Source organism: Aotus nancymaae, unplaced genomic scaffold (genome assembly GCF_030222135.1).
Source record: "Aotus nancymaae isolate 86718 unplaced genomic scaffold, 86718_ANA_hifiasm-v0.15.2.pri h1tg000092l, whole genome shotgun sequence".
In the NCBI taxonomy this organism is placed as follows: Eukaryota; Metazoa; Chordata; class Mammalia; order Primates; family Aotidae; genus Aotus; species Aotus nancymaae.
The window spans coordinates 11,361,792-11,375,353 of NW_026988507.1; the positions used below are offsets into that span (position 1 = coordinate 11,361,792).

A 13,562-nucleotide genomic window follows, 5' to 3' on the forward strand; every position below is an offset into this window, starting at 1 on the left:
TTGGACCATGAAATGCAGTTTCTTGTAGAAACAGATTTTTAAGTGGGGCAAGATTCTTTCATTAGAATATAAAGCTAATTTAACCTATATATAGCTGAACTGAATTCTAAAGTATTAATGTGTATTCATATAGGCAGACAGACAATAAATCTAGGGCAGACACTTGGCATGCTGGGAATGAGACAAACAAGGCCTCTCTTCTCAGGCAGCTTACATTTTGTAGTTGAAGAGGTGAGGTGGGCAGATTTTCTCTACGAACACGAATGCAATAATTGATTAAGATACTTTACTTTCTTGTGGCCCTTAAACTAATAAGATATAGATACTGGGAGAGAGTGACTGGAGAAGCACCAATAGTTAGAAGCTGAGGTTCCGCTAAACCAGCCAGCATGGTTCTATGCCATTTATCACCTTGGATATATAATTACTGAGGAGGAGGGAATGACTGAAAATCTAGGAGAACAGCATCCCAGGCAAAAGGAGGAACAGTATAGTGGCCTTGAGTCAAGAAAGAGTTTGGAATGATGGTGTGACAGAAAGATGGCGATCTTATGTAGGACATTATGAGTGATGAGGGGAGTGGACTGAAATAGTTTGGAAAGATCCATAGGAATCAGATGATGGAGAGATGTGTAGGCCACAGTTAAAAAGGAGTTTGGATTTTTCTTTGATGGATGTCACTGGAGGATGATGTGATCTGATTCATGCCCTTAAATGCTGACTGTGACAGTGACAGTGGAGAATGGGGTTGTGGCGGCAAGACTGGAATTCAGGAGATCAGTTATAAGGCACTTGTAGTTTGACTTGGTGAGCAGCCTGTGGTGGTTAAAACCATTGAAGTGGTAAGACGTGGTCAGATTTGAAATATATGTTGGGAGTATGACTGATGATGAATTGAATGTCCACTGTAAAAATAAGAGAAGTTAGAGTGGCTATTAGGTTCCTGGTAAGAACAATTGGGTAAATAGTAATATAGTTTACATAGTGAGGTACACTGGGGAGAAGGAGATCAAGGTGGACGGGTGGGGATTGAGAGACCCATGGTAAGGCCAAGTTCATGTTAAACTTGAGACCCCCAGTAAGCATCCAAATGGAGATATTGATTAGGCAGCATTTGAAGACTAAGATACAGATTGAGTAACCATCAGCCAATTAAGTTGGAACCCAGTTATCTAAAGAAAATGCAAATGGAGAATACAATAGAATACAATCTTGAGGGAGGAAGAGTAGCTAGAATGATAATTTTAAAAGCCAGCTAAGACATGTCACTTCCCAGTTTAAACCCCACAATGGCTTTCTTCCACACTGAGGATAGAAGTCAGTCTTGCTGCAGCCCCTGGTTCCCTCCTCTCCTGCCATACTCATCGTCGCTCACCCTGCTCTCACCTGCTGGCTCTCCTGCTTCTCCTTTAGCACCCAAGTACTCGTCTCAGGGACTTTGTTCTTGCCTTTCCTTCTATTTGTAATGCTTCTGGGACCATTCACACGGTTCCCTCCCTCGCATTATTCAGGTATCTCCTGTGAGGTGACTGCCCTGTGTCAAGGCAGCTCTCCATGTTATGCTCTGATGCTTTTTCAATAAAAACTTTCTTTTTTTCCTGTAGCCTTCTTTCTGGTTCTTATTAGATGATGAGAGGTAGCTTTATACACATATGCAAGCTAAAGTGTTTATGACTGTTACTATAAATGCCTATCTTTCCCATTTGCATTTTCAGTAGGGCCTTATAGAATCTGCCTTAGACGTAGAGATAGGGATAATGCCTGCAGCGGGTTTAAGTATAGTAACTTCAGCACTCATTAAGTTATATTAGGTGAGATTGTTTGCACGTAAAACTGGCCCTTACTCAGGGGTTAGTATTTGATAATGATACTGTGTCATAGTATAATGTCATATTTAATATTATTTAATAATTCTATAATATATTTCAGATATTTAATCATAGCATTTAGTAAGTTTCCTAGTTATTTGGCATAGCAGCTGTGTCTCCATGTTTACTAGCAGTGAGAATATTTACCCATTTCCTGTTAACATATTACATTTTGAACTTTGTTATTGATGAGAACCAGTGTTCTGTCAAAAGTGATGTGCTGTCACAGTGTAAATATTTTCCATAGATTTGTTATATTTGTGAATATAAATATTAAAAAACTATGGTAGGATGTTATTTCACTATAGCATAGATTTATTTTGAAAATCTGTATGTTGTATATCTTTGCAAGTATTGAATATATATGTGGATTTTTTTTTTTTTTTTTTTTTTTTTTTGAGACAAGGTCTCACTCTGTCACCCTGGCTGGAGTGCAGTGGCCCAATCTTGGCTCACTGCAACCTCTGCCTCCCGAGTTCAAGCTGTTCTCCTGCCTCAGCCTACCAAGTAGCTGGGACCACAGACCTGTGCCACCACACCTAGCTAATTTTTATATTTTTAGTAGAGACAGGGTTTCACCATGTTGGCCAGGCTGGTCTTGAACTCCTGACCTCAAGTGATCTGGTGGCCTCTGTCTCCCAAAGTGCTGGGATTACAGGTGTGAGCCACCAGGCCCAGCCAATGTGTGTATAATTTTTTAAATATGGTTAATTTTAGTCACTGAATATCCACTTGTTGAAAGCTTAATTTTCTTTCAGTGTCTTATTTAACTGCCTTCATTTGGACTCTTAGCCAAAAATACGTATATATTTTTTGAGATAGGGTCTCACTCTGTTTCCCAGGCTGGAGTGCAGTGATGAGATCTTGGCTCACTGCAACCTCTGCCTCTGGATTCAAGTGATTCTACTGCCTTAGCCTCCTGAGTAGCTGGGACTACGGGTACACACCACCATACCCAGCTAATTTTTGTATTTTTAGTAGAGATAGGGTTTCACCATGTTGACCTGACTGGTCTTGATTTCCTGGCCTCAAGTGATCCTCCTGCCTTGGCCTCCCAAAATGCTGGGATTACAGGCGTGAGCCACAGCTCCTGGCCTAGCTAAAAATATCTTGAAAATCAACAGTTGGGCTAGGGTAAAATAAATGCATACTTTCAGGGATAGGGTATAATTTTAGAAATTATATTTGTAATTTAAGTTTAGAAATTTGTATTATCTCTTGGAGGTTGGATTTAGCATTTTGGTTTGTAGATGGATCTATCCATTAAAAAGATAAATCTTTGCTTTGGAAAAAAGTTGTACTATTATAATATTAAAATGCGAGAAGTTGTTTCGACTAAAATATTGAATTGAGGCTTGTGTGGTGGCTCATGCCTATAATCTCATATAATCTCAGCTATTTGGGAGGCCAAGGCAGGCGGATCACCTGAGTTCAGGAGTTTGAGACCAGCCTGGCCAACATGGTGAAACCCTGTCTCTACTAGAAATATGAAAATTAACTGGGAGTGGTGGCACACTCCTGTAATCCCAGCTACTTGGGAGGCATGAGAATCCCTTGAACCCAGGAGGTAGAGGCTTCAGTGAGCTGAGATTATGCCATTGCAGTCTAGCCTGAGCAACAAAGTGAGACCCTGTCTCAAAAAACAAACAAACAAAAAACCCAAAATATAATCAAATTTTTCCATGTTGAGTTTGCCTTATCTCCAAACAACAAATAGATGTGCTAACAAGTATTAGAAAAGTAGGAGTAACTACTGGAGCAAAGAAGTGTCACGTTCATTTATTAAAAATGATGGCCATGTTAGTATATTGTGCAAAATATAACTAAGTCATACCTAATTTTTATACTAATGTGATTGTATGAATTAACTAAATACAAAAGCAATGAGAAGTATCATCAGGAAGTACCAGCAATAAAATATTACCAGGTAATATCAACAGTACAGTTTTCACAGGTAATGTGAGTTTTTATTTCTCATCAGTCTTTTACCACAGCAGTTAAAATATTGCAAAAGCAGGAAATTTTGTAGCACTTAATTATCTCTTAATTTGACTGCCATTGTATGAATGTGCTAAAAATCAGTTAAATTACCAAGAAATGGGTGGAAGCAGTAGACTGAATCAAATCAGGTTCTTAGGAAGAAATCAGATGATTAACTCCTCAACAGTTGACTGTACCCAATTACTATGCTGTATTAAAACTCAACTACCAGTAAACCTACCTAATATCTTTTAATCTAAATTATTAATTAGGGAAACTATATTTTCAGATGCTCATTGATTACTTCATAAAACAGAAAAGTCATTTAAATATTATCTTTAGTAGACCATTAGGAGAAGGATGCCACACCATTGAAGGTTTATGAAATGGTTTATGATGATGTGTTGATTACTTTATAGTAGTATAAAGATTCGAAACTTCACTTACAGTTAATGCCTCCTGGTTTACTATTTCATAGTTTGTAAAATGTAATTCACATGTATATGTGTCTTATTTTAAAGTAGCTTTTATAATAAGCCTTTGTTTAAATAAACGTGTATTGACCATGACTGCAAATTAGTTTTGGAAAAGAAAGTAAATTATCTTATTTAGCTAATTATAGTATCTTCAGTATTGGAATCCATAGCAAGTAACAAGTTGAGTATATAATAATACTCTGTTAAAGGAGTAGGAAGGTTGAGGGAGACATAGATTATTAGATGTTTATCATTCCAAGCATCTGTTTTAAGAACTTTGCATATATTATCTACATATATTATCTTATTTAGTCTTCTGTACAGCCCGTAAGATCGGTATTATTCCTTGTGTCCATTGTATATATGAGGAAACAGACACAGAGACATTCGTAGATGGTTCAGTCCTGATATACACGCAGGCAGCATAGAACTGCAAACCAGATCTCTGGCTGCAAAGTAAATTTCCAATTTATGTGTGTAGAATTACTACAGCCAGTAGTACTAATGTAATTTTCATGGATACAGACTGGTAGCAAGCTACATTATAAAATAAAATGTAGATGGAGGGACTGATCTGTAAACATTGGCACATAAGAAATAAAGGAATAACTTTGAAGGAACAAGATTATGCTCATGCATATAGTTCGACATTCCCCTGAATATTAGCGTGAAAGTCAAGAGAAAACATAAATGTATTTGTGTACTAATCAGCTGAAACCCGGTGGCACAGCAATGCTTCCTTGAATTTTGAGCCATATATGGGTAACAAATCTAGATTAGGTTGTTACAGGATAATCCAAACACATTCCCTCGTATTCTCTGGTCGTTTGAAAACTACCTATGCAACATGAGTTCAGGTTATTGCTGTAATGTTTTGTATTGCTCTACTCTCTCTTTTTCTCTTGTCTCCCTCGTTTCTAACTCAAGTCTTTCCTCTTTAATACCAGCACATTGAATTTGGATTTTTTTTTTTTTTTTTTTTTTTTTTTTGAGACAGTGTCTCACTCTATTGCTAGGCTGGAGTGCAGTGGCATGATCTCTGCTCACTGCAACCTCCTCCTTCCAGGTTCAAGCGATTCTCCGATTCTCCTGTCTCCGTCTCCCGAGTAGCTGGGACTACAGGCATGCACCACCATACCCAGCTAATTTTTGTATTTTTAGTAGAGACAGGTTTTCACCATGTTGGCCAGGATGGTTTTGATTTCTTGACCTCATGATCTGCCTGACTAGGACTTCCTAAGTGCCAAAGTGCTTGGATTACAGGTGTGAGCTACTGTGCCCAACCGGATGTTTTTAAGTGTTAGAATGCATCCTATGTACAAACAATATGGTTCATGTACATTTAAACACATTCCAAAGCTAGGTTCCATCAATCTGTTATTTAGATTATAAAGTAATAATTTGCTCATTCAATAAATATTCATTGATCTCATGGCCAGTTTGACGAGAGGCCAATAGCTAAAATAATTGAATAAATTGAAGCATTTCTCAGCTGCTAGACACTCTAAGCTAGATTTGGTTTATGTGTGCGTTAGAATTGTGGAAAGGTGCCTGGATTCATTACTGGAAATACTACTGTTACCTAGATTTAATGACGCATCAACTGAAACACAATACCAGAATAAGAAATGACAAAACAGTTCATATTATAGCTATATTTTATTTCCATCTTTATCAACCCAAAATATCTAGAAACGTCTACTAAAAGACACTGTATCTTTAGTATTGTGTAAAATACTTAGCAAATGTGAACCATTAAGATGGCTAAAAGATGGATTTGGTAGAACTTTTCAACACAGCGAGTAATGGAAAGTATTGTATGCTAATTTTTGCATTGTGACTAGTATATGTGTTGTTTTGATAGGGAATACACAAACACACAGAATTGTGTAGAGGCCTCATTCAAGTCGTATGTGCATTATACTTCCCTGAATTTGGAGAGCAACAGGCAGAGGTCTTCTATAGCCTTATACTTCCCAGACTCACCTTCAAGGGAAAGGCCTGGGAAGTGATCTGGCACAGCCCTGTATGGCCATATGTCCAGCTTATGGCCACAGGACTCTGTTTTCCTTCTCAGCTGATGCCTGTGCTTTTCACATCTGTCGTTGTGCACCTGTGTTGATTCTTCAGCAGTCCCAGTTGAGCTAATTGGCTGATTGCATTCCTCTGCGCTGGTGGAGCTGGGAAAGGAAATGACTTCTGACCCAGTTTTCTCCTTGGGCTTTTTCTGTAGAGTTTGGTGGTGTGTGTCACAGTGTTGTCAAACTATATACACTTTCTTATGCTTCTTGTAGGTATGAAATAGTTCTCATTACCTAGCACTCAGGTGTTTTTAATTCAGGGGTTTATCAACCAGTCTAGTGGAGTTCCGGCCAGAGCTGTTGACACCAGTGTGTGTGTGTGGCCTTTGACACAGACATACACTGATTCACATCATAACTTTTTGGTTGGTGCACATTTTGTTGATTTTGTTCAGCCAAGATGATGATCATGTGTTCTCTTGTATTTGTTAGTATGTCTCCACGTTAGTATGATCCTGCTCAATATTTATGTTTTATTCTTTTGAGTAATTTCAGCACAGATGGCTTTTACTGAGACTCGCTATTCCATTGGCAAAGCCCATTTAATACGTAGCATTTGCAGGTGCCCATTAGCATAACTATCCTTAGAAAAGAATCCTGGAATCCCCCTTGTATGTTGTTTTTGCTGCTGACTCGGAAGAGCAGTGATACATTTCAGATCTTCAGTATTTAGCTCTTTCTAGCTGTCATGAGACTTAAAGAAATTTAGGTTTATTAAAATTCCATAAACATTTGTAAAATCTGTTTTGACATTGATAAAGAAGGACCATTATGAAAGATAATTAATTTAAATATGTGAAAGCTTTATCTTAACTTCTCTTGATGTATTTGAAAGCAAATTTAAAGTGATTTGTAGTTTAATGAAGGTATATCCCTGCCGGCAGTATCCAAATATCAGAGGTGCAGTTATTTTTTGTCTCGTACAGATACGGCTTTCACCAAATCTTGTGATTTTTCTGTGCAGTACTGTTTGGGGCCTTAACACTTTGCCTCTTATTAACTGCTATAGCCTTCTGATTGATCTGGCTTCTAGTTATTTTCCTCATTCCTCAACTCATTCTGCAAATAGGCACTTGAGTAATCTTCTGAATGCACCGCTCTAATGATGTCCCTGAATTGGGGAAAGGCTTCCGGTTGCTTCTGATTACCCTGAGACAACTTTTGTGTGTGCCTGTGAGGACCCTGTCTAGGCTTGGCTCCTCATCCCCATTTCTACCCTTGACTTGAGTCCTTCTCTTTGCTCATTATTCTCTTGCCTGTCAGTCTGATCTGTTCTCTAAATCTAGAATGTCCAATTATCTTCTCTCCAAGCAAGATCTGATCTGATTTCTTACTGGCTCTCAAGAGAGTTAATTCCTTTGAGAAGATGTTCCCTTGGCTATCCTAGTCCACAGAGATCTTTTCCCCCTCTTTTTAATTAGCGCACTTCTCCACCCCCACTTTTCACCTTAGCACTGAGGAACATAGTTTTTATTTTTGTGGCTTGGTAAGCCTATATGTGACCGGGTGTCATTCCTTTCATTAGACTAGAAGCAGAGAGGCAGCATGGCTTGACATAGTGGTTAAGTGAGTGGTAAGTCTTGGGTTTAGACTTGCGTCTACATTGTAGCTCTAAGCAAGTTACTTTCTCTGTCCTTCAGCTCCCTTATCTGAGAAACGGGGCTGATAGTAATTCCTAACCGTGAGTTGGCTTTTTTCTTTCATTTGAGAACAGTCATTTATCTCTAATACTACTAAGTACAATGCCCAGTAGTACTGAACACATTTTGTTTGCCATTAATCCTCTCTCTGTCCATCCTTCTTAGGGATTTTCTTGGTCCAGTTCACTACACAAACAATTTAGAGAGATCTCTCACCTTGTTTAGAACAGGGCAATTCTTTGAATCATATACAGGCTAAACTAGAAGGCACGTGTCTTTCCCTGGAACAACTTCACATTTTCTCGACACACATATCCAGGTGGTGCTGGTGCCCTTGTTTTATGGACATATGAAGTTGCATTGTATTTATGGTAGTTAAGTTCTTATGTGGCATAACAATCTAGAACCAGAACATCGGAGTCTGTCCTGGCTCTGCTATTTATAGAAAATCAACCTTCTAGAGTTTTAGTTTCTTTTTTTTAATTAAGTTAAATTAAATTTCTTTAATTTTAAAATTTTCATGAGTACATAGTAGGTGTAGGTATTTAGGAGGTACATGAGATGTTTTGATACAGGCATACAATGTGACATAAGCACTTAGTTTCTTTATATGTGAAATGCAGTATTAATATCAGACCTCTCATTTTCAGTGTTATTCTGAGTCTTGAAAATAAGAATCATGTAGTTGTATGTTAATGAATGTTATAGTGTATTTTGCTTAATCCATTTTTAGGCACTTACAATATGCTGGTATTAACCATGCAATAACTAATTGAACCATCAGAGCAATTCTGTGGGGGGTACTAATACATTGTAGAGAAGATCGAACTGCAGATCTTAATTAATTAAGCTATGTGCTTTCTCATTTTGTCTCCTCAGCCAGCAGTTCCAGTAATTTCAGAGGCATCTGAAGTTAAGCCAATTGTGCATTCAAAACCTCCAACTTTTTTCTATTTTTATTTTAGCTTAAAACATAAAAAGAAAACAAATGCAATGCCTGTGAACTCAAAATAGCAAAACTGCTGTGATTAAAAGCACAAAATGCTGTGCAAACATGTGAAAGTCACATGGTAAAATTAATGGATATTAAGCTTATTTTACCCATTATTGGAGGTTAGATATGTCAGTATTTCAACAATGAAAACAATGCAGATGTGTAATATACAAAACATATGCTGTAAAGATAGTTTGGAAACTTATGAGCTTTAATCTTTTTATCTATTTCAGGACTTTCTGGGACAAGTGTTTTGTACATTGGGAGAGATTGTTGGTTCACAGGGAAGTCGCCTGGAAAAAACAATAGTGTAAGTATTTTTTAATTCAGACAATGAAATGCCTCTCTTAACAGTCTTCTATTTTGTCAGTTTGGAATTGGTGAATGCATGGTTGTGGACCAAAAGAGATTTTAAAATCTTGTCTGAGTTTTTTCTTCCAACAAATAGTTTTGACATATTTTTAAAGAATAATTTCTTTGTCACCTGTCATAGGCTATGCTGAAAAATTTTCGCAAGATGAAATGAGAAAATTTAAACAAGGAAATTTGTTGTTTTTCTTTTGGTTGTACTATTAATTGTTATATTTAGTACTTTTTGAAAGAGATTTTACTTTTTGGGGTTAGTAACTGTATGTAGTAAACTGTTAATACCATGTATTTCATAAATGCATTTTTGGTTATTGAAATTTTAATAATAATTTTTACCATGGAAGTGGCTGGTAGAGAAAGCTGTAAGTAGGTAAATATTGAGAGAGGGTAATGACTAAGAATGATATCTTCCGTTTTCACCTTCAATTACTAGGATCATGTTTAGATTTCAGGTCAATTGCATGAGTTGATTCTGTTTTGTTCAGTTCCAAATAAGGCACAGAGCAAATTTTAGAAATTTTTCTTGGCCTTATTCTCCTTTCCTCTTTCCCCTTCTTAATCTTGATTATTTGGATTGACTTAACTGTACATGAAATTCAGAAGATCTAGAAAGAATAGCACATTTGCAGAGCTAACCACAATGTCCAAAGCTTTAGGGAATCTTGAAGTCTTTCTCTTCAACAATCTTTTAAGAATCTCAAACTTAAAAAATAAATACGTTAATACTCCTTAAATCTGTTTATCTTGGACATAAAACAAATACTTGAAATGGCAAGGCATTGTTCTCACATTTTCTGTATAAAATTAAACTTTTATTTAGTGTGTTCAGTGCTATGCAAGAAATTATTAGGCTAATAAGAATTCTATAAATTCTAATTTTTTGAAATTTAATTTGATTTTCTTAGAAAATTAGTACTGAATGGCAGTTTGAAAACTTCCATATATCAACCACCAAATTCTTTTAGTGTTTATTTTCACATAATTATAGGACTTGGAAGCTTATCACTAAAATATATTTATGCTCACTTTAGTAAGTAGTAAGCAATCTGTAAGGCAAATGCAAATGTATCGAGTGCATGTAATTCTAATTGCATTTTCTAGTCCAGTGACTCATGCTCACAGTGATTCCAAGGATCACTAAATCTACCTTTTATTTTTTGACACAAAAAGAATCAATAATATGTACAATACCACCTTAAAGATGCTTTTAACATTCTTCAAGAGAAAACAAATTCAATTAAAATACAGAGTTTTTATTTCCAAACAACAGAATAGAGATTTTTATAAACTGGGTACACTTTTTTAGTATATATGTATTTATTCATTTGTTAGCTTTTATTTTAGGTTCAGAGGTACTCGTGCAGGTTTGTTATATAGATAAACTGTGCATCTCAGGGATTTGGCATACAGATGATTTCATCACCCAGGTCATAATTACAGTATTTGATAGGTAGCTTTTCAGTCCTCACTTTCCTCCCTTTCTCCACCCTCAAGTAGGCTCCAGTGTCCGTTGTTTCATAACTATTCAAAGTTTATCTCTCACTTATAAGTGAGAACGTGTGGTATTTGGTTTTCTGTTCCTGTGTCAATTTGCCTAGGATAATGGCCTCTAGTTTCATTCCTGTTGCTACAAAAGATAAGATCTCAGACTTTTTCACGTCTGTCTAATATTCCATGTTGTATATTTACCACATTTTGTTTATCCAGTCCGCCATTGGTGGGCATTTAGGTTGAGTCCATGTCTCTTTGCTATTGTGAATAGTGCTGCAATGAATGTACACATGAATGTCTTTATAGTAGAATGATTTATATTCCTTTGGCTATGTAACCAGTAATGGGATTTCGGGGTCAAATGGTAATTCTGTTTTAAGTGCTTTGAGAAATCACCAAATTGCTTTATACAATGGCTGAACTAATTTACATTTCCACCAGCAGCATGTAAGTGTTCCCTTTTCTCTGCAACCTCACCAGCATCTGTTACTTTTTGACTTATTAATAATGGCCACTCTGACTGTTCTGAGATGGTATCTGATTATGGTTTTTATTTGCATGTCTCTAATAATTAGTGATGTTGAACATTTCCTATGCTTGTTGGCTATGTGGTATATGTATTTTTAAATTAGTCATTTATTGGAAGTTTTTATCTTTTTTTCAACATAAGGAAATCATAATTCTAATTTCAGAAAACTGTTAAATTATTAAGTTATAAAAAAATTTCCCAGTAGAAAATCCTATTTATATTCATCTTGGAACATGTTAAAAATTTGATACTATTATAATGTATTGATTGGGATATGTAGTGAATAGAACATAGCACAAGATAATGGTCCTTGTTCACTGATTCAACAACAATTCCCACTAGGGAAGACCAACAAAAATATATTCATGCTAAGAGGTGAAGATACCTAGGATAGACTGATAGAATTTGCAGATGTTGGCCAGGCATGGTGGCTCATGCCTATAATCCCAGCACTTTGGGAGGCCAAGGCAGGCGAATCACTTGAGGTCAGTGTAAGGTATATTGCCGAGTTAAAATGAGGAAACTGAGGCCAGTGAGAAAAAATGAGAATCCAATTTATTCAGCTCCCGGGCAAGGTTCTGTGGTCCAGGAAGGGGCCAGAGAAGTCGCAATGGGCTTCTCAGGGTGTGGGGTTTTATAAGAAGTGGAGGTAGTTGATTGGTCATTGGGAAACAAAGAGCAGACAATTTCATTGGTAAGGAGATTTGATTGATTGTTAGGGAAACAAAGAGCAGACAGTTTCATTGGTAGGCTGACTGGCTGGGGAGGTTAATGTTAAACTGCCGTTGGACAAATCTTCCATGGACTTTTTAAATTTTGAAAGAGTTGAGTGAGGAATGCAGGAGTGGGCGTGTGGAGCCTGCATGGAGAAACCAGATAGGAGCAGGTGTGGGGAGCCAGCACAGAGAGATAAGTGTGTCCATTTGGCTCTTCAGCGAGGCAGCCGGCCTTACAGTCAGGAGTTTGAGACCAGCCTAGCCAACAGTGAAACCCCATTTTTACTAAAAATAGAAAAATTAGCACAAGCCTGTAATCTCGGCTACTGGGGAGGCTGAGGCAGGAGAATTGCTTGAACCCAGGAGGCAGAGGTTGCAGTGAGCTGAGATTGCACAACTACACTCCAGCCTGAGCGACAGAGCAAGACTCCATCTCCAAATAAAAGAATATGCAGATGTTGGGAGAATTTGCTGGGGGTTGAGTCATAATCATTTTATGTCATCAGAAAGGATGAGATACCGTAGATTTTTCTTAGCTCTTGCTGAGGATGGAGTATAACATCTATATATTTCATGTAGTGTAATGAGAGAAAGCCTTCAAAACTTGTTCATCCATCATGGATCTATTGTGCTTCATCTTTATAGTATTCTGAAATTTAGACAACTTTATTGAAGGCCCTCAGGTTCTATCTTTCTTACTGAAAAAGGAACAATTCATTTGATTTTCTAAGTTTATATAACTAAATTTTTCTTCTGCCCTTCATCTCCTTGGACAATCTTCTCAGGCAAATAAACATTAAGAAAATAGTTTAGGGCCGGGCGCCATGGCTCATGGCTGTAATCCCAGCACTTTGGGAGGCCAAGGTGGGTGGATCACGAGGTCAAGAGATCGAGACCATCCTGGTCAACATGGTGAAACCCCGTCTCTACTAAAAATACAAAAAATTAGCTGGGCATGGTGGCGCGTGCCTGTAATCCCAGCTACTCAGGAGGCTGAGGCAGGAGAATTGCCTGAACCCAGGAGGCGGAGGTTGCGGTGAGCCGAGATCGCGCCATTGCACTCCAGCCTGGGTAACAAGAGTGAAACTCCATCTCAAAAAAAAAAAAAAAAAAAAAGGTAAGATTATTGTTTGAGCAGTGGAAGATTTTTAAATTTTTCTAAGAAAGCTTAGCTAGACAAGTTTTAGTAGTAAGTGAGTAACAAAATGTAAAGCTTGAGTGTAGCAAAGAGATGGGATACAGAAGAAAAAAGCAGAAAACAAAAGCTTAGGAATTGCAGAATGGTGGCAATTACATTCATGAAACATGAGTGAATTGGATTAGATACTTAGATAAGCAGAATAGAGGAAAGAGATGAGGGGGGAAATGAAATAGGGGAGATTAAAAATGGGAGAGTAAGAGTGAATATGATTAGTTTG

The 13,562-nt window shown here is 37.2% G+C and overlaps 1 protein-coding gene across 2 annotated transcripts in view; it reads left to right on the forward strand.

Annotated features, from left to right (window-relative positions):
- Positions 1 to 13,562, forward strand: part of CPNE8 (copine 8) — a 230,776-nt gene that overhangs the window by 71,389 nt on the left and 145,825 nt on the right. For both annotated transcript variants that reach the window (XM_012435387.3, XM_012435388.3), the window contains exon 6: positions 9,273 to 9,349. In XM_012435387.3, coding sequence (XP_012290810.1) covers positions 9,273 to 9,349 — 77 coding nt within the window. The remainder of the gene's footprint in view (positions 1 to 9,272; positions 9,350 to 13,562) is intronic.